Source organism: Canis lupus, chromosome 18, assembly GCF_011100685.1.
Source record: "Canis lupus familiaris isolate Mischka breed German Shepherd chromosome 18, alternate assembly UU_Cfam_GSD_1.0, whole genome shotgun sequence".
NCBI lineage: Eukaryota > Metazoa > Chordata > Mammalia > Carnivora > Canidae > Canis > Canis lupus.
This window is the reverse complement of record NC_049239.1, coordinates 12,303,750-12,324,799: the sequence shown is the minus strand read 5'-3', so window position 1 is coordinate 12,324,799 and position 21,050 is coordinate 12,303,750. Positions and strand designations below refer to the sequence as shown.

The 21,050-nt window shown below is 40.3% G+C and overlaps 1 protein-coding gene across 3 annotated transcripts in view; it reads left to right on the top strand.

The window, feature by feature from the left end:
- The first annotated feature begins 146 nt into the window (after positions 1–146).
- NME8 (NME/NM23 family member 8) overlaps positions 147–21,050 on the top strand; it is a 49,821-nt gene continuing 28,917 nt past the window's right edge. For 2 of the 3 annotated variants that reach the window (XM_038562682.1, XM_038562681.1), the window contains exons 1-8: positions 147–245; positions 1,050–1,089; positions 1,169–1,226; positions 1,422–1,528; positions 7,959–8,030; positions 12,530–12,646; positions 18,786–18,852; positions 19,727–19,800. In XM_038562682.1, the coding sequence (XP_038418610.1) occupies positions 1,057–1,089; positions 1,169–1,226; positions 1,422–1,528; positions 7,959–8,030; positions 12,530–12,646; positions 18,786–18,852; positions 19,727–19,800 (528 nt within the window). In that variant the 5' untranslated portion in view covers positions 147–245; positions 1,050–1,056. The remainder of the gene's footprint in view (positions 246–1,049; positions 1,090–1,168; positions 1,227–1,421; positions 1,529–7,958; positions 8,031–12,529; positions 12,647–18,785; positions 18,853–19,726; positions 19,801–21,050) is intronic. The other variant, XM_038562680.1, reaches the window with a different exon arrangement.

Sequence of the window (21,050 nt, the reverse complement as noted above, 5' to 3'; positions counted from 1 at the left end):
CCGGGGAGCCGCGAGCAAGCCCGCGGGCGCCGGCCGGGACTGCGCAGGCGCCGGGGCTGTGGATTCCCAGGCCCGAGGCTCCTCGAGCTTCTGGGCCTGCGCACTGGGGCCGGGGAGCCTGGAGGCCCCGCCCCCGCGGCGCCGGAGGGACGGCCGCAGACGTTGGCCCCGCCCCCTCCCGCTCCGGCGGGTCCCGCGTCGTGGTCCCGCCTCCACCGCTGGGCAGGCACCTGCTGGGCGCCCAGGTAGTCGCCGCGGTTGCAGCGAGCGCACCAAGGCCACGGGCCTGGTCCAGGGGGCTGGTTTGGATGCTCGCGGCTGTGCCTTCTGGTCCCGGGTAGCTTAGAGGAGGACCTGCTGCCCCCGGGCTTGCTGGAGCCTCGGCACCCCCGCTGCATGTGGCTGCCGGGTCGCGAACCGCTCCTCGGTCTTGCGCTGGGTCCGCTGTCACGCGCGGGCGCACCCACGCCGAGCGCCCCTGTCCCCGCGGGGCGGGCGGTCTGGGGTTCAGCTGATTTCGCGCTGCGCGTGCTGCATGCTGTGCCCAGGGACGCACTAGGGTCTTGTAAGAATGGGACCTCGGGCGCCCGTGAGCGCGGCCATAGGCGGTTAGCACGTCCCGAACAAAGAAAATAGGAACCCCGGGGCGGCCCGGGCGGCTCAGCGGTTTAGCGCCGCCTTCAGCCCACGGCGTGACCCTGGAGACCCGGGATCGAGTCCCACGTCGGGCTCCCTGCGTGGAGCCTGCCTCTCCCTCTGCCTGTGTCTCTGCCTCTCTCTCTCTCTGTGTCTCGCGTGAATAAATAAATAAAAATAAAAATAATGCATTAATTCGGGATGCCCTGGTAGCTCAGCGGTTTAGTACCTGCCTTCAACTCAGGGCGTGATCCCAGAGTCCTGGAATCGAGTCCCCCGTCCGGCTCCCTGCATGGAGCCCCCAGGGAAAATTTCTACAGGACTTGAAGACACTGCTTGAATGCCTAGGGATTAACATCATTTACATTTTCTCGCAAACGTTTTCTGCTTTTCTTCCTTTTTTCATGTCCTAGTGGCTAAATGGCAGGCAAAAAGCGAGAGATCCAGCTACAGGTGAGCATGACCTATCAACAGTCTTTACTTGGGGGCGTTGGTCCTTAAACACCCCTGTGCAGTGCGGGCCTTCTTGTAGGCAGTCGTGAATAGTCAGAGCCTGTGGGATGAGATGTTGCAGAACAAAGGCCTAACAGGTACTGAGGCTCACCTGGTTGTCCAGCAGTTTGGAGTTGGGCCCAGGGCACCCCGGGACACCCCAACACAGAGCGCATCTCCCCCACTAACAGTGTAAAAACCCGCTCCATCAGTGTCCCCGCCCTAGTATCGGGATAAGCTGCTATTCTAGATTCTTTTGACTGTGTTTTTTCCTAAACATTATCATCTTCTAGTGATCGATGTTTACCAAGCCTGGTGTGGACCTTGCAAAGCAATGCAACCTTTATTCAGAAAGCTGAAAAATGAGCTGAACGAAGATGAACTTCTGCATTTTGTTGTAGTAAGGATTTCGTTTCCATTAAACAGTTATTTTTTTTGATACTTCCAAATGTTTAAGTATTGTCTTTAAGGATGGTCTTCTATTTTTTTTAAGATTTTAAAAAATTTATTCATTCATGAGAAACAGAGAGAGAGAGGCAAAGACACAGGCAGAGGGAGAAGCAGGCTCCAGACAGGGAGCCCAACGTGGGACTCAATCCTGGGACCCCAGGACCACACGTTGGGCTGAAGGCAGGGGCCAAACCGCTGAGCCACCCAGGGATCCCCTTTAAGGATGGTCTTAAACAGCCTGCCAACTCTTCAGAAAAAGACCATATTTACTTGGCAGTTTTACTGTATAATTTAGTTCTAGTGGATCTGAGAATGATGATTTTTATCCCAGTTCCTGTAGTGTTAAAGTTGTTTACCATGGTTGCGAACACCAGAAAGGATACATACGATGTGTGTCTATTGACCTGTTTCTTTTCATCTGATTGTGTGTTCAGTGTGTGTCTTTTAGAATAAGGGCTGCAGGTGCTGCTCTGGTTTGTGTTGGGAAGGTCTCTGGGCACTTAACCCAGTTACTGATTTTCCAGCAGTAGTGATTTTCCCCTCACTTATCACCCAGATGTGCCGAGGAATTAAAATATTACAATTAAACTTACTGTATTGATTATTCAATTTGTCCCACATCGGGTTATCAGCTGCATAGAGTTTTGTTGTCTAATATGATGGCCACTCGACACAAGTGGCTTTTGAGCACTTGAAAATGTGGCTAGTGTGACTGAGGAACTGAATGTTTAATTTTAATTAATTTGAATTTATTTATTTATTTATTTATTTATTTATAATAATAAATTTATTGTATTGGTGTTCAATTTGCCAACATACAGAATAACACCCAGTGCTCATCCCGTCAAGTGCCCCCCTCAGTGCCTGTCAATTAATTTGAATTTAAATTAAAAAACTGATAATCAATTCAGAAATTATAGAACTTCTTAAGTTGTGTGGGACAACTTCGGCATGCACATTGACTTTTTTTGACTATACATTTTATGAAATCGAATTACCAATCAATGATTTCTGATTCAAATTTAGCATGCAAATTGTGATGTACTCTATATGGAAAATACACACAAGATTTTGGAGACTTAGTATGGAAAAAGGAAAATGAAATATTAATATTTCTGCACTGAGTACATGTTGAAGTGATCATAATTTGGATTAAGTAAAATACATTTTTACATTATTCTTCCTTGTTTTTCTTTCGTCTTTAAGTGTGGTTACTAGAGAATTTAAAAATATATGTGTGGCCACATTCTATTTCTACTGGACAGAAACAAGTCCAAACCACCCTAGACCTAAGGTGCAGAAGCACATAACTGATTTCATATCTTTACTCTTTACACCTAAAATGCATAGTCCCCCGCAGCAAACATGAAACCTCAACTCATTGCATGTTTTCTTTTTTTTTTTTCCATTGCATGTTTTCATATGTAGATTACAACACAGCTCCTCTGACTAACAGGGCTGAGGGACCCTCTCTTGGCTTCTTCCCAGTAATTGAAGAACCTCCAGAAATCCCAGTTTGTAAACAATCGCCTTAGGTTGCAAAACCCATCTTGGAGAGAAGACCCTACCAAATGGTCTCCTGACAGCCGGCCCAAGGGATGATATGTTAATATAGAGGAACACACTATTATTAAATATATAATTGTTTATAATCAATGTAGGACAACTTGAATTTGTTTTTTCCTCCCAAGTTTTCATTTAAATTCTAGTTAGCTAACATACAGTGTAATACTAGTTTCAGGTGTAGGGTTTAGTGAGTCATCATGTACATACAACACGCAGTGCTCTTCCTGAGTGGCCTCCTCATTACCTGTCACCCATCTTGCCCATCTCCCACAGAGATAACTTCTTTATCTATTTATCAGATGATGGACATTTGATTCTTTCCAGAATTTAGCTACTGTTGATACTACTGCTGTAAACATCAGGGTGTATGTATACCTTCAGATCAGTATTTTTGTATCCTTTGGGTAAATACCTAGTAGTGAAATTGCTGGATTGTAGGGTAGTTCTAGTTTTAACTTTTCAGGAACCTCCGTACGGAGGGTTCCCCTTTCTCAACATCCTCGTCAACATCTGTCGTTTCCTAGTCCTAGCTGTTCTGACAAGTATGAGGTGATATCTCATTGTAGTTTTAATGTGTATTTTCCTGATGATGAGTGATGTTGAACATCTTTTCATGTGTCATTTATCTGTATGTCTTCTTTGGAAAAATGTCTATTCACGTCTTCTGTCCATTTCTTAACAAGATTATATGTTTTTTGGGTGTTGAATTTGATAAATTCTTTGTAGATTTTGGATACTAACCCTTTATCAGATATGTGATTTGCAAATATCTTCTCCCATTCCGTAGGTTGCCTTTTAGTTTTGTTGATTATTTCCTTCACTATGCAGAAGCTTTTTATCTTGATGAAGTCATAATCATTTTTGCTTTCATTTCTCTTGCCTCTGGAGATGTATCTCATAGGAAGTTGCTACAGCCAATGACAATGAAGTTGCTGCCTGTGTTTTTCTCTAGGATTTTGATGGTTTCCTGTCTCACATTTAAATCTTTCATCCATTCTGAATTTATTTTTGTGTGTGGTGTAAGAAAGTGGTACAGTTTCATTCTTCTGCATGTTGCTGTCCAGTTTTCCCAACACCATTTGTTGAAGAGATTGTCTTTTTTCCATCAGATATTCTTTCCTGTTTTGTTGAAGATTAGTTGCCCATATAGTTGTGAATCCATTTCTGGGTTCTCTATTCTGTTCTATTGACCTATGTGTCTGTTTTGTGCCAGTACCACACTGTCTTAATGCCTTCAGCTTTGCTTTTCTTTTTTCAAGATTGTTTTGGCTATTTGGGGTCTTCTATTGTGATTCCATACAATTTTTAGAATTGTTCTAGATCCATGAAAAATGCTGGTGGTATTTTGATAGAGATTGCCTTAAAAGTGTAGTGTGTAATATAGACATTTTAATTTTTTGTTTATGGCTTTTATGATTTTGATAAGTCTTTATCCCTGCTTTATTGAGCATTTTTATCAAGAATGGATGCTGTACTTTGTCAAATGCTTTTTCTGCATCTGTTGAGAGGATCATATGGTTCTTATCCTTTCTTTTATTAATATTAATATATCACATTGATTGATTTGTGAATATTGAACCAGGCATGCAACCCAGGATTAAATCCCTTTATTCAAGGGTTCAATCAACCCCTTGATTGTGGTAAATGATTCTTTTTTTTTTTTTTTTTTTTTTTTTTTGGTAAATGATTCTTTTAATGTGCTGTTAGATTCAGTTTGCTAGTATTTTGTTGAGAATATTTGCATACATGTTCATCAGGGATATTGGCCTCTAATCCCCTTTGCCTTTTAAAATATTTTATTTATTTATTCATGAGAGACACACAGAGAGAGGCAAAGCCACAGGCAGAGGGAGAAGCAGGCTCCCTGTGGGGAGCCAGATGCAGGACTCCATCCCAGGACCCCCGGGGTCACGCCCTGGGACGCTCTACCACTGAGCCATGCAGACGTCCCAAAATCTTTTTTTAGTGGGGTCTTTGTCTGGTTTTGGAATCAGGGTAATGCTGGCTTCAGAGAATGAGTTTGGAAGTTTTCATTTCTGTTTTTTGGAATGGTTTGAGAAGAATAGGTATGAACTCTTTATTTATGTATTTTTTTTGGTATAAACTCTTTAAATGTTTGGTAGAACTCCCCTGTGAAGACAACTGTACTTTTTTGTTTGTTGGGAGATTTTTGATTATTGATTCAATTTCTTTGCTAGTTATGGATCTGTTCAAATTTTCTATTTCTTCCTATTTCAGTTTTGTTAGTTTATATGTTTCTAGGAATTTATCCATTTCTTCTAGATTGCCCAATTTGTTGGCATATACTTTTTCATCATATTCTTTTATGATTGTTTATATTTCTATAGTGTTGGTTCTGATTTCTCCTCTCTCATTCATGATTTTATTTATTTGAGTCCTTTTTTCTTTTTGATGAATTTGGCTAGGGGATTATCAACTTTATTAATTTTTTCAAAGAACCAGCTCCTGGTTTTGTTGATCTGTTCTACTGGTTTTTTGTTTCTATATTGTTTATTTCTGCTCTAATCTTTATTATTTCCCTTCGTCTGCTGACTTCAGGCTTCATTTGCTGTTCTTTTTCTAGCTCCTTCAGGTGTAAGGTTAGACTGTGATTTGAGATTTTTCTTGCTTGTTGAGGTAGTCTATAGTCCTATACATTTCCTCTTATGACCTCTTTTGCTGCATCCCAAAGGTTTCGGACCATTGTGTTTTCATTTTCATTTGCTTCCATGTGTTTTTTAAAATTTCCTCCTGAATTTCCTGGTTAACCCCTTCTTTAACGTCCATGTACTTGTGGTCTTTCCAAATTTTTTCTTGTAACTTCAAGTTTCATCGTGGTGGTCAGAAAATATGCATGCTATGATCTCTATCGTTCTGTACTTGTTGAGGGCTGATTTGTGACCTAGTATGTGATCTATTCTGGAGAATGTCCCATGTGCACTTGAAAGGAATGTGCTTTAGGATGAAATGTTCTGCTGCTTTAGGATGAAATGTTCTGACTACATCAGTGAAGTACATCTGGTCCAGTGTGTCATTCAAAGCCATTGTTTCCTTGTTGATTTTCTGCTTAGATTATCTGTCCATTGATGTAAGCAGGGTGTTAAAGTGGCTACCATCGATTACTGTAATGTAGGCAGCCAGTGCTGGCACTGTGCTGTTTACCGATGTCAGGTTATGCTGAGGATAGGGGAGCCAACCAGCTCTTTTATCCCTGCAGAGGGGAGTTCATGCTCACTGTTGTCAGGGGACCCTTCCCAGAAGAGCGAATAATTTCCCCTCCTCAGGCATCCTAGGTATTTTTCAGATCATTGCTTACACAGTCTGGGTCCGTCCGGTTGTTTGCCTGCCTGGACCAGCATAATGCACTTTGGGCTCTATCCTACCCAGGCTGGCTGAATTTTAAAACTCCAAACCTGGGGATCGCTGGGTGGCTCAGTGGTTGAGCCATCTGCCTTTGGCCCAGGGCATGGTCCTGGAGTCCCGGGATCAAGTCCCACGTCGGGCTCCCTGCATGGAGCCTGCTTCTTCCTCTCTCTCTCTCTCTCTCTCTCTCTCTCTCTCTCTCCCCCTCTGTCTGTCATGAATAAATAAATAAAACCTTAAACAAAAAAATAAAACTCCAAACCTTAGGGACCTGTTGTGATGGGAAATTGCTCTGGGTGAGGGTCTTGCCACACTGGAATTGATACAGGTCTGACACTGAAGGAAAGGTGCACCAGGGTGCAGGAGCTGAGGGTTTGGGGCAAAGCCCAGAGAAGAGCCAGGGTCCATGTTAGCTGCCCTCAGCAGATGTCTCTGTACCTATGCTGATGGGTGGGGGACAGAAAGAGTGTCTGCTGGCTCTTCTGTGTGTATGTTCTGGGAGAGGCAATACCACCATTTTTTCTTAAAGAGCTTACTTTCTCTCTCTCTCTCTCTTTTTAAAGATTTTACTTATTTATTAATGAGACACACACACACACACAGAGGCAGAGACACAGGCAGAGTGGAGAAGCAGGGTCTATGCAGGGAGCCTGATGTGGGTGGGACTCGATCCCGGGTCTCCAGGATCAGGTCCTGGGCTGAAGGCGGCGCTAAACTGCTGAGCCACCCGGGCTGCCCAAGAGCTTACTTTCTCTTAAATAAAAATTTGGAGAAAGTAAGCTCCTTTTTAAGTATGGCCCCATGATGGATGCCCAAGGAAAGTGACATGCAAAGGATTATATGAAACATCATAATTCTGATCAAAAGAAGTGAGATGGGGGGTGCCTGGGTGTCTCAGTCGGTTAAATGTCCGACTCTTGATCTCAGATCAGGTCTTGATTTCCGGGTTGTGAGTTCAAGCCCCGTGTTGGGCTCCATGCTGGGTGTGGAACCTACTTAAAAAAAAAAAAGAAAAAAAAAGAAGTGAGATAGGCCCATAGGATGGTGGTACGATACTGAAAGGGACAATGGAGCCTCTGAGGGAAGGGCAGTAAAGTTTTGTGTGGAGTGGGAGAGGATTTGCAGCAGGAGGGAGCAAGACAAGATTCTTGGAGGAGGGATACTTGACCTGGCTTGTAAAGGAAGAGCAAGAGCAGGTAAGGAGGGAGTGATGTGCAAACTGGATGTAGGCAAGGTTAGCTGCAGGTTGGGTACCACAAAGGTGAGTGATGAGAAGTCAGACTGCGGCCAAATGATGCAATTTGATCCTTAGGACAACTATAACATTCAGAAAATGCTGTAGTAAACATAATAAAAATTTTGTATGTCTGTGTTTTTTTTAGCATTGTGTATCTCATAACTTGGATATGGTTTCGTTTATTATTATATGAAATGTTTATATGTTTTTTCAGGCAGAAGCTGACAACATTGTGACTTTACAGCCATTTAGAGATAAATGCGAACCTGTTTTTCTCTTTAGTGTTGTAAGTATAAGATTTATCATCTCAAATATATGATCAGATTCCAATTTACAGTTAAATAGCAAGTAGCATTGTAAAATTACCATGGAACTATTTTCTGATTATAGTTGCCTAATCTTTGCTTGTCTATTAATATATTTTGTAACCTGACCTCTAGGAGCATGTAGTGAGTTGGGGAGGTTAGACAAGCTGAGTTAATGGGGGTGGGGTGGGAAAGACAAATAAGATGGCATTTACCTTTCCTGAGGAAATAACCAGAGATTGTTTGAGGAATTGTTGTTTACAGGAGTGAAATATTGAAATTTCTTAGATACCCAGTAGCAAAGAATTGGTTCCAAGGATTCACGTGTACTACTATGAGGACATATCTGTCTGACCACTATTATGTAATAAATATGTTCTCTTATCTCTGTATGTACAAATGTGTAGAAAGAAGACAGGAAGCACATTCACCAACTTGTCAGTAGTAGCTTTTTATGTATGGGAGAAGGATGCAATTTTAGTATATGTGCTGCCGAAGCGAGCACTGGGAGAAGGATGCAATATTTAATTTTTTTTCTTGATAGTTTCCTCCCAGCCCTGCATAGTTCATCCTTCAATGCTCACAATATTCCTTTGTGTTTTTAAATAAGATTTTATTTATTTATTTGAGAGAGAGTGAGCACGAACTGGGAGAAGGGCAGAGGGACAAGAGGACTCCCCACTAAGTGTGGAGCCCAATGCTGGGCTCCATCCCAGGATCCTGAGATCTTGACCTGAGCCAAAGTCAAAAGAGTTGGATGCTTAACCAACTGAGCCACCCAGGTTCCCTGTAATGTTCAGAATATTCTTTTCCTAACCCAGGTCTCCAGTTTCCTGACATCTTGCAAACACTTTCACTGTGTGACATCTGGAATTGAGATAAGCAATCAGCATACTTTCTAAGATTTTTCATTATGGCTCTGAACCTCCACTCTATTTCCTTGACTTTCCTTAAATCTGTCTCCTTACTTAGGACACACTTCTTTGCAGCCCAGAGTGTGACTGTTTTATCAGATTACCTGTCTTGAGCCCAGGAATAGAGTTGATATTCCCTTTACTTCTTACTTCAATGACTTTCTTTCCCTTGCTAATTAGAGGTCTTTTCCATGCCAACTTAGGTAATTGGCTAAAACCTCCTTCTCTCCCCCCACCTCACCCCTGTCATTTACTGATCTTCAAATCAGTTCTTGTCTATGACTGAGAACTTTGAGCCTGCAGCTCAAACCTGTTTCAAACCCCTGTCCTGCCATCCCTCTTGGGACTTCGGTATCCACATTGGCCATCCACCCACAACCTGGCCTCTCAATTCCTGACCTCTGCTGCTAATGACCTTTTCTCCAGTGCACCTCAGCCAGTTGCTGGTGCGGTCATGCCTCAGAGTTTGTTATCACTCATTCCTCCATAGCCATACTCATTCCTCTAAGAATCTCAGTCTGTGCCCACAAAACCCTCACCAAGTCATCACATGTTTATACAGATATTCCCACAAGGGCTTTTTGTATTGCTTAGCACGCTTACCTGATAAATTCATTCTAGCAAGTTTATTCCAGCAGGAATATTCCAGCAGGAAGAGCTTTTTCAAAGACATTCCCTTGAAAGTCCCCAGAATGGTTGTAAGGTCCCTTTTAGCAGCAAATGGGAACCAGAGTGTCAGTATTTATTTAAACCTTTCTCAACTGGATCCTTCTCATTGCCCTTTGAATATAATTAATTTTTTCCAATTAAAAAATAATACTTTATTTGATGCTACACCCCTCTCCAGCTATCACCCATCTCTCTTCTTTATCTTACCACTAAATTTCTCAGAAGAGTTTGCATATTTATTTTTACTCAATTTTTTTTTCACACTCCATTAATTCCTCAACCCATTCAATCCGCCTTCTGTCTGATTATTCAAGCAGATTTGCTGTTGCTAGTGTATCCGATTGTTAACTATCTGGCCACTTTTAGGCTCATTATGCTGTACCTCTCAAATGTATTGAATGTAGGGTAGCCATGCCCTCCTTTTTTGAAACATGGGCTTCTTTTGGCTTTGTTACTTGGGTTTCCTTTTGCCTATGTAGATATTACTCCGCTCCGTCTCCTTTGCAGGTTTACGTTTCTTTATCCAGCCATTAAATATTGATCTTATCATGCTGTATACCCTCCTTGAAAAATTTCCTCCATATACAGTTTGAGTTGTTACCACTCATATATCAAGAACTCAAGTTCAGCCATTTTCTATACTTTGAGCTCCATAGTTGTGTATCCAAACAGTGCTTTGACTTCCCCTCCATGTTGTCTGAAGGACATCTCACAAGGGACTGTTCGAATTGCAGACTCCCAATCCCAAGGAAATGTGGTCTTCTAAGTGTCACCTCATTGGGTGATTGACATCTTAATTTATCCACTTTGTTGACAGAAACAGAAAACTCAGCTTAGTGACATCACACCCAATCCATTCCTTGGACCTGTCAATTTCACCATTCAAGTCTCCTCACACTCATCTATGTCTTTCCATTCTTTCCATGTCCATCACCAGTGCCTGATTGAGCAACCATCTCTCTCATCATCACCTCTAGAATAGCCCCTAATATGTATACAAACATCTTTTGCTCCCTTCTAACTCCTTCTAAACATGGTAGGTGAAATGATCTTTACAAATAACAGTTCAAATTGTGGTCACTGACTCTGCTTAAACATGCCTAAGGCCTCCCACTGCACTTAGGTTAAAGGAAGGCTGTGTTGTTCCATGACCCACAAGGCTCTGCAATGTCTGGCTCCCCTCACTGTTAGGCTTCATCTCATACCAAGCATCCCCTCACTTTCTTGGCTGGTCTTCTTATTTGCCACGTCACCTTCTGGCTTCAGGACCTTTGCATCTCTACTCCTTTTGCCTAGAATGCTCTTTCTTCTCCATTTTGCCTAGTTATCTCTTACCCATCATACATAAGTATTTTTTCAAGATTTCATTTATTTATTCATGAGAGACACACAGAGAGAGGCAGAGACATGGGAAGAGGGAGGAGAAACAGGCTCCATGCAGAGAGCCCAATGTGGGACCCGATCCTGGGACTCTGGGATCACGCCCTGAGCCGAAGGCAGACACTCAAATGCTGAGCCACCCAGGGGTCCCCCATTATACATATTTTAACCCAAGAATCCCTTGATGATATTGATAAACAACTTTGCTGATCTCTTTTTTTTTTAATTTATTTTTTATTGGTGTTCAATTTACTAACATACAGAATAACCCCCAGTGCCCGTCACCCATTCACTCCCACCCCCCGCCCTCCTCCCCTTCTACCACCCCTAGTTCGTTTCCCAGAGTTAGCAGTCTTTACGTTCTGTCTCCCTTTCTGATATTTCCCACACATTTCTTCTCCCTTCCCTTATATTCCCTTTCACTATTATTTATATTCCCCAAATGAATGAGAATATATAATGTTTGTCCTTCTCCGACTGACTTACTTCACTCAGCATAATACCCTCCAGTTCCATCCACGTTGAAGCAAATGGTGGGTATTTGTCATTTCTAATAGCTGAGTAATATTCCATTGTATACATAAACCACATCTTCTTTATCCATTCATCTTTCGTTGGACACCGAGGCTCCTTCCACAGTTTGGCTATCGTGGCCATTGCTGCTATAAACATCGGGGTGCAGGTGTCCCGGCGTTTCATTGCATCTGTATCTTTGGGGTAAATCCCCAGCAGTGCAATTGCTGGGTCGTAGGGCAGGTCTATTTTTAACTGTTTGAGGAACCTCCACACAGTTTTCCAGAGTGGCTGCACCAGTTCACATTCCCACCAACAGTGTAAGAGGGTTCCCTTTTCTCCGCATCCTCTCCAACATTTGTTGTTTCCTGCCTTGTTAATTTTCCCCATTCTCACTGGTGTGAGGTGGTATCTCATTGTGGTTTTGATTTGTATTTCCCTGATGGCAAGTGATGCAGAGCATTTTGCTGATCTCTTTGACCAGGACAGATTCTTGTAGATGCTCCCAGTGCTTTGTACTTGGTGGTACTTGTCATGGTTGTTATATTACATATGTTTGCCTGTGGGCTTTTTTTCCCCTCCTTTTTTAGAATTGAATTAGACCACATACTGGGACTGTTGTTCTGTACCATCATGCCTGGTACTGTGCCAATAAACAGGTTTTTTGAAAATCTATGTTGAAAGATGAGCGAAAGGAGGCATAGTATGAAGAATAATTAGGGAACGTAGTGTTGGGAGGCCTGTAAAAGAATCACTGAACGTAATGCAGGAATGCCTTGCCTTTGGTTGTAGGACAGACAATGTGGAGATAAAACTCCAAGAGCTGGGTTTTTCGAATCAAGGCATACTTTCACATCATTAATACTTTATTTTAAAATGGCTAATTACAATAGCTAAAAAAGGATTGGGAGAGGGTGGGACAGAGTGGGGGTGACTTTGTTAAGTGGAATTTTGGACTTATCCTGAAAATGGAAGTTTCCTTCATGGTTTCCTTTCCTTTATAGAATGGCAAAATTATCGCAAGGATCAATGGTGCAAATGCACCACTTGTTAATAAAAAAATTACTAACTTGATAAATGAGGAGAAGAAAATTGCAGCAGGTGAAATGGTTCGTCCTCAGGTAATACTTTATTATTTTATTCTTAAAAAAATGCATTACATCTTTTCTGTTGCTTTCCTAAGGAATTTCCCCAAGCATCTTGGTGTATAAGTGGTACAGACTTTCTGGGAAGTATTTTGGCAAGGAGAATCAAAAGCCTTAAAAAATGCATGTATCCTGTGACTTAGCAATTACACTGCAATAATTTTCCCTACAAAGATAATAAGACAAATACAGAAAAGGGCATTTATAGCAGGGTTGTCTGTTATTAAAAATTTGGAATCCATTTAAATGTCGAGCAATGCCAAACAGGTTCCATAAAATGTCTGTAATTTTGGTCATAAATTATACAAATCCATACAGCAGGATATTATTTAGTATGTTCTAGCTCTGTACTTAACTGATATGGAAAGGAGATCAAGATTGACTGACAAAAGGAAACAAGAGTACTCTTTGGTGGAGTACTTAGAATAAGATCCTGCCTGTGAAATGTATCATCTGTGTAATGATAGATGAACTACTTAAAAATTGAGAAATAAACTACAAAGCATGTGGAGGTATGATAAAGAAGAGCTACCGGTGTTCATTGAAATGCACACGCAAGACCTCCCACACGAGCATATGCACAGGTGCACATGAGCACACACAATACATCGACACACAATACATCCATGCGCATTAAACCAACAAGAACAACAAGCATGAATTTTAAAATGATATGTAGAGGCCAGCTGAGAAATATTGAAAAATATAAATAAAGGGAAGTTCAAGCTTGTATTGAGCATTTGCTAATAAAAAAATATAATATCAGTTTAAATCAGGAAAGGATAAAACCTTTGATAAACAGGCCTAGGAATATTGGGTTAACTATTTGTATAAGAAATTTGTATCATCTTCTCATATTTTATATATAAATTTCAGGTGAATTAAAGAGCCGAATACAAAGAAACAAAGCATAAACGTATTAGAAGAAAATACTGGCAAATGTCTGTATTGTCATAAGTTGAGGAAGGCATTGTAAACATAACACAAAACAGAGATATCAAAAAAGGAAAAATTGATAGATTTATTTAAAACTTTGAAGTGCATCCTAAAACGTAAAAGGAAAGCTGCAATCTGGGAAAAATGCTTATACTCTGTGTCAATGTGCTAATATCCACAGCACACACAAAGTACTTTATGAGCATTAAGAAAAAAATGAACATTTTGATGGAAGATGGACAAATGACAGATATGGGGAATTTACGTTTATAATAGTGATTTTTCTCATCTAAAGACATTTTTCTTTACTTTTCAAGTTTTCTTATTTGTCAGGGAATCTTCTCCTTTCCCTTCTTTCTATCTGTGTCTCTCACACCACTACCCCCACTTGTTGGTGAAAACTATAATAACCAGGAATTATTGAGGAATTGCTCTTTGTTAAGACTTTCCACCAGATATCTGCATTTAATTTTGATAAAAATCTTTTTCCTTCCTAGTTTTATTGATATATAACTGACAAATTAACATTGTATGAAGTGAAAGTGTATAACAATGATTTGATATCTGTACATATCATGAAATGATCACCTCATTAAGTTTAACATCTGTCACCTCCTGTAGTTACAATTTTTTTGTTGTGATGAGGACTTTCAAGGTCTACTCTCTTGGCAACTTTCAAGTATACCATACAATAGTGTCACGTAGAGTCACCATGCTGTATATTGTACCCTTGGAACTTATCTATCTTATAACTGGTAGTTTGTGCCTTTTGGGCACCTTTATCCAATTTCCCCACTTCCCACCCTCCACCTCTGGTAACCACCATTCTGTTCTCTGTATTTATAAGTTTAGTTTCTTTAGATTCAATGTATAAGTGAGATCATATAGTATTTGTCTTTCTCTGTCTGACTGATTTCATTTAATTATATTGCCCTCAAGGTCCATCTATGTTGTCCTAAATGGTAGGATTTCTTTTTTTTTTGGTATGAATAATATTCCATGGTGTGTGTGTGTGTGTGTGTGTGTGTGTGTGTGTGTGTGTGTGTATCACATTGTCTTTATCCTTTCTTCCATTGATAGACATTTAGGTTGTCTGCATGTCTTGACTATTGTGAATAGTGCAGTTAACATGGGCATGGACATAACTTTTTTTTTTTTTTGAGAGAGAGAGAGGGAGAGGAGGGGGAGAGAGAGAGAAAGAGAGAGAGAGAGTCCCAGGCAGTCTTCATGCTCTGCAGCCTAGAGCCCAACACGGGGCTCTATCCCGCGACCCTGAGATCATGAGCTGATTTGAAATCAAGAGCCAGATGCTCAACCAGCTGAGCACCCAGGTGCCCTTGCATGTAACTTTCTGAGATAGTGATTTCATAGGTGGTCATAATAGTCTCCTAAGATTCTTTGTATTCATGTAGTATTTGTAATAATGTTCCCTCTTGCATTTCTAATTTTATTGAGTCCTCTGTCATTTTTCTTGAGAGTCTAGCTAAATAATTGTCATTTTATTTTTTTAATGAAACTAGCTTAACTAGCTTTCAGTTTCATTGATTTTTCTATTGTCTAGGTAGTATCTATTTTATTTATTTCTCCTCTGATCTGTTATTGCCTTCATCTACTAATTTTGGCTTCATCAGTTCTCTTTTACTAGCTTATTAAAGTGAAAAGTTAGGATATAATTTGTGACCTTTTTTCCTTAATGTAGGCATTTATCATTATAAACTTCCCTTTTAGTTTTGGTATGTTGTATTTCCATTTTCATTTGTCTCAGGTATTTTAAGATTTCTCTTTTGATTTCTTCTTTGACCACTGGTTGTTTGGTAGCATGTTTAATCTTCACAGATTTGTGAATTTTTCAGTTTTCTTCTTGTAATGGATTTCTTGGTTTCATACTATTGTTGTGGGAAAAGATGCTTGATATGGCCTAACATATGATCTTTCCTGGAGCATGTTCCACATGCACTTGGGAAGAATGTGTATTCTACTGCTTTTAGATAGAATGTTTTGTAAATGTTAAGTCCATCTGGCCTAACATATGGTTTAAGTTGTGTTTTCATACTGATTTTCTGTTTGGATGGTTTATCCAAACATAGCTGGGTACACTGAACCCACCAACGCTGTCTCTGCTGGCCGCCATAGTCAGGCCATCCAGGGATGTGTCCTTTGGGAGCAGCCACAAAATCCAGGGTGGGGCATGAGATGTGCTCAAGCCATCTTCACGTGGACATCTACCACCTGGAGTAGGAAAGTACAGAGATGGCACCTGCCAACCTCCCTGGTCTCTGGAGAGGACTGCAGTCAACCCCTAGATCTGTGTTAATTTGGGAGCTTGACTCACAGGCTACCACTTTAAGAGTTTCAAGTAAGCTTCTTCCAGAGAAAAACTGGGCATGTCCGTGAGCTGCCTGTGCTCTGAGCACTGATAGGATAGCCACAGCCAGTCCTTACCAGCCTGGTAGGAACTGTTGGTTTCCTCTAGCCTCTGCTGGCCTTCAGAGCTAGGGATTTGGGGGACCTTCTGGCTTTCAGAGCTAGGTATTTGAGGGATCTTTCTCTCAATTGGAAGTCTTAAAATTTGGCATATTATATGTTTTTTTGGCACGTGTCCTCAGGGACATGCTGGCTGTTCCCTCCCAATTGTGTGTCCCGGTGGTGGGGGTGAAGTTTATGGTCAAGTTGTGTCTCAAACCCTCCTACTCTCCTATGCATTTCAATATAGGTGTTTTTTTTTTTTTTTTTTTCCTCATTTGCCTGACATGTAGTTGCTGAGCCTTTTTCTGGATTTCTTTCGGAGAAAACTTTTTTGTATAGAGCTGTACGTTTGATGTGTTTATGGGAGGAGGTAAGTTAAGTTCAGGAGCCTTTTATGTTGCCATCTTGAATGGGAGCCTCAAGAAATCTTATGAGATAGTTACAAATGCTAAGACAGCACTTAAAAGCATGAAGTCATTTCTGCAGAAGCAGCTAGCTAGCCGGTGTTGAAACCAGAATTGTTTGATGTCAGACAGAATGACGTCTAAACACAGTCTTTTTTTTTTTTTTTTAAGATTTTATTTATTTATTTATTCATTCATGAGAGACACAGAGAGAGAGAGAGGGGCAGAGACACAGGCAGAGGGAGAAGCAGGCTCCATACAGGGAGCCCGACGCAGGACTTGATCCTGGGTCTCCAGGATCATACCCTGGGCCGAAGGCGGCGCTAGACCACTGAGCCACCCGGGCTGCCCATTAACACATAGTCTTAATTGCTATGTTCTATGTGCCTTTCTCTATGTGTGCTCTATTCTGTGGTTATATTGTTGTCGGTCTGATTGTTCTTACAGAATGATATCCTGTTTTAATTAATAACAGTGTGAAAGCACAAAATGTGTTAATATGTTTATAGTCTACCATTTTGTTGAATGCTTCTATTATTTAGCTTTCTTATCTATTTGGTCTAGCACAGTCCTGTATTACGATAAAAAAAAAAGGTTATGTTGTGAGTCACATACATAATTTAAAATATTCTACTAGTCACATCAAAAAACAACAAAGAGGAAAAAGGTGAAATTATTATTTTTGTCTTTTCAAAAAATTTTTAAAAGATTTTATTTATTTATTCATGAGAGACACAGACTGAGAGAGGCAGAGACACAGGCAGAAGGAGAAGCAGGCTCCATGCAGGAAACCTAATGTGGGACTCGATCTGGGGACTCCAGAATCCCTGAGCCAAAGGCAGGCACTAAACTGCTGAGCCACCCAGGGATATCCCCTCTTTTCAAATTTTTATTTAAATTCTAGTTAGCTAACATATAGTGTAATATTGGTTTCAAGAGAAGAATTCAGTGATTCATCACTTACATACAACACCCAGTGCTCATCACAAGTACCCTCCTTAATGCCCACACCCCATCTAGCCCATCCCTCACCCATCACCCTCCATCAACCGTCAGTTGTTCTCTATTGTTAAGAGTCTTTTATGGTTTCTTTTCCTCTTTTTTAGAAAAAAGTGAAAAAAATTAAATCCTATATGTTAAAAAGATTCTCATTTAAATATGTACTCAATATAAAAAACAAGGTATTCCGCATCATTTTTTCATACTAAGTCTTTAGAATGTGCTATGTAGCTATCACAGCACATCTTAATTTGGACTAACTTCATTTTCAAGAACTGGAAATGGCCTTATGTGGTTAGTTGCTGCCCTATTGGCTGGCACATGTCCAGCAAATATAAAGTCAGTTCAATTTAAAGTTATAGCTGGTATAATTATCTTATTCTTGATTATAATAAGAATGAGCTTCCTGGATAGTCATTTCCATACATTCTGGGATCTTTTCTTTGAGACTCTGAAATTATGCATTCTCTTGCCAAGAAAATGTATATATGCAAATATATAAACCTTTCAGATAGTTAAAAAAGAAGCTTTTTAAGGGCTTCTCAAAAAATTAAGGAACCCTCATCCCCATCCTTCCTAATATTTTACTCTAAAGTAGAAAATTGGTTATTGTTTTGAGCAAGATGATTTTTTAGAAGTTAAGAAGGTATTTTTCTGTTTTTAGTTTTCTAAGATCTTGAAACTCATCAAATGTCCTTTTGATCTTTAACATAATTATGTATCTATTGCTCCCTTTTTCTTTCTTTCTTTCTTTCTTCTTTCTTTCTTTCTTTCTTTCTTTCTTTCTTTCTTTCTTTCTTTCTTTCTATTTCTATTTATTTGAGAGAGAGAGAGAGAAAGAGAGCAATCAGGGGAAGAGCAAAGGAGAGGGACTCAAGCAGACTCTTGCTGAGCATGGAGCCTGATGCAGGTCTCTATGCTGTTGACCCTGAGATCATGACCTGAGCCCAAACCAAGAGTTGGATGCTCAACTCACTGAGCCACTGAGGTGTCCCTAATTTATTGCTTTCTTACTTATTAATTTCTGCTTCTTTCTTATTTTATTCCTTGTACCCTTCTTAAGTTTTAAGGTTTTTGGTTTTTAACCATTTCCCATATGTATTATTTCTGATAGTCTTCCCACCTCAATCATTCTAAAGATTTCTCTTTTTATTTCAGTAGGAAGACAGGAAAAAGGAGTATTAGATAAATGTAGGCAGATTCCCACTTTACCCTCTATCCTTTGGATTGTAAGTATTTATTAGAAACATTTCTAAAAACCTTTCCTGTCATATTAAGACATAACTTCTATTTGCATTTCTCTTACACAGTATCGTGAAATTGTGTTTGTAGACTCAGATGTGGAAGATGCTGGGGAAGCACACTCTGAAAGTGCTGGTGAGTAAATTTCCTTCAGAGTAATGGCAAGGAATTTGTGTACTTGGATGTTAATTATAGCACTACATGTAAGAGCAAAAAGGTAGTGGTGACCTCAACGTTACTGGTAAGGGCCTAGTAGGATAATATTAGACTTAGCTGTTAACAAGAAAACTTTTTTGCTCCCGTTGCCTTTCCTTTGGTCTCTGTGGGCACAACCCTTAGAGGTTTCTCGGGCCCAGAGGCTCCTATCCCCTATGACTCCCTAGACAGCAGCCTCCTCTTATTTTATCCTTCATCATCTTCCAGAACCTTGTGAAAGTAATTTCTTCTTCCATGACCCACAGGCCAGTTTACTTTACAGTTAACAATTTCCCTCCTGGATTGTCTGTACAGGTGTGTGAGTGTGCATTCACGCTTTGGAGGGAGCAGAGACCAACAGTGTGCTCAGTGAGCTATTGTGCACTAAAAGCTCATCATGAGAATGTGTGGATAAATGTGGATAAATCTCTAGATGATAAAATTAATCAGTCTGTAATGTTTGCTTGTATCGAAACTCCACTGATCAGTGATACTGATCAAGGGTGTGATTTTAATGCATGTGAATTATATTAAAATAACTAGTGCCACCTAACAGGTTTTCTCATTTTTATTTATTTATTTATTTTTGCCTGTGGACCACCAATTCTTGTGAATATTTCTCCTGCATGCACATATAGGAACTGCACTTTGATTCTAAGTAGAAACTCCTTGGTAGTTGGAACGTCATAATAAGAACAAAGCTTTCAATGGACAAAAATTCACTAAATATTAATAATTTACATTTATTATTGGCAAATCCTTCATTATCTAGACTTTGTACCAGGAAAATGAAATTCTCCTATTTTTTTCCTAGAACAACTATACATTATTGTTATTATCAAACCTGATGCTGTGATGACTAGAAAATCTCTAGAGATTAAAAAAAAAGTAAGTGATATTTCCCAAAAATACTTTAAACTAATTGCAATGTAACAACTTCTAAACTGTCAATTTGGAGACAAGCTTATCATTTAGAGTGAAATAGAACATAACAAATTTCTGGTGCTAGGTACCTCCGAAGGCTTTGAATGTTTTGTCTTAACAAAGGTTAGATCTACTCAAGCATCTTTTTTTTTTTTTTTTAAAGATTTTATTTATTTATTCATGAGAAACACACGGAGAGAGAGGCAGAGACACAAGTAGAGGGAGAAGCAGGCTCATGCAGGAAGCCCGATGTGGGACTTGATCTTGGGACTCCGGGATCACATCTAAGCCAAAGGCAGATGCTCAACCACTGAGGCACTCAGGCATCCCTCAAGCATCTTTATTTTATTTTAAAGATATTATGCATTTATTCATGAGAGACACAGAGAGGCAGAGACACAGGAAGAGGGAGGAGAAGCAGGCTCCATGCAGGGAGCCTGATGCGGGATTTGATCCCAGGACCCCAGGATCACGTTCTGGGCCAAAGGCAGATGCTTTACCGTTGAACCACTCAGGCATCCCTCAAACATCTTGCTCTACCAGCATCTAATATAAATAGTGATAAAAATTACAGTTCTTATATTGGATGATAACAAATGTTCTTCCTGTTTAGTTTTTATCAACATAGACTTGTTATAAGCTCACATTGGCTTGTTTTATTTTTTTGATGTTGTCATAAATGTATGGTCTTTCTTAGATGCAAAATAGAATAAGGAAGCATTTATTGTTTTGCCTTAGAGCTAAAATAAGTTTTTTTATTTTTACTTTTTTTTTTTTTTTTTTTAAGATTCTATTAATTTATTCATGAGAGACACACAGAGAGAGGCAGAGGGAGAAGGAAGCTCCATGCTGGGAACCCGATGAGGGACTCAATCCTAGGTCTCCAGGATCATGCCCTGAGCTGAAGGTGGCACTAGAGCCACCCAGACTGCCCCCAAATAAGTTTTTTTTAAGAGGAAAACTGAGTTCTAATTCATAGGTCAGCGCACTTTTCATATAAAGGGCCAGAGAGTAACTATTTTCATGTTTGTGGGGCAGATGATCTCTAACACCACTGCTTACCTCTGCCATTACTTTGAGAAAGCACCCATTGGTAGTAGGTAAACAATGGATGTGGCCGTGCCCCAGTAAAGCTTTATTTTCAAACACAAGTGGTGGGCCTGATGTTGACTGCAGGCTGTACTTTGCTAACTCCATAACAATGACTTTGTGTT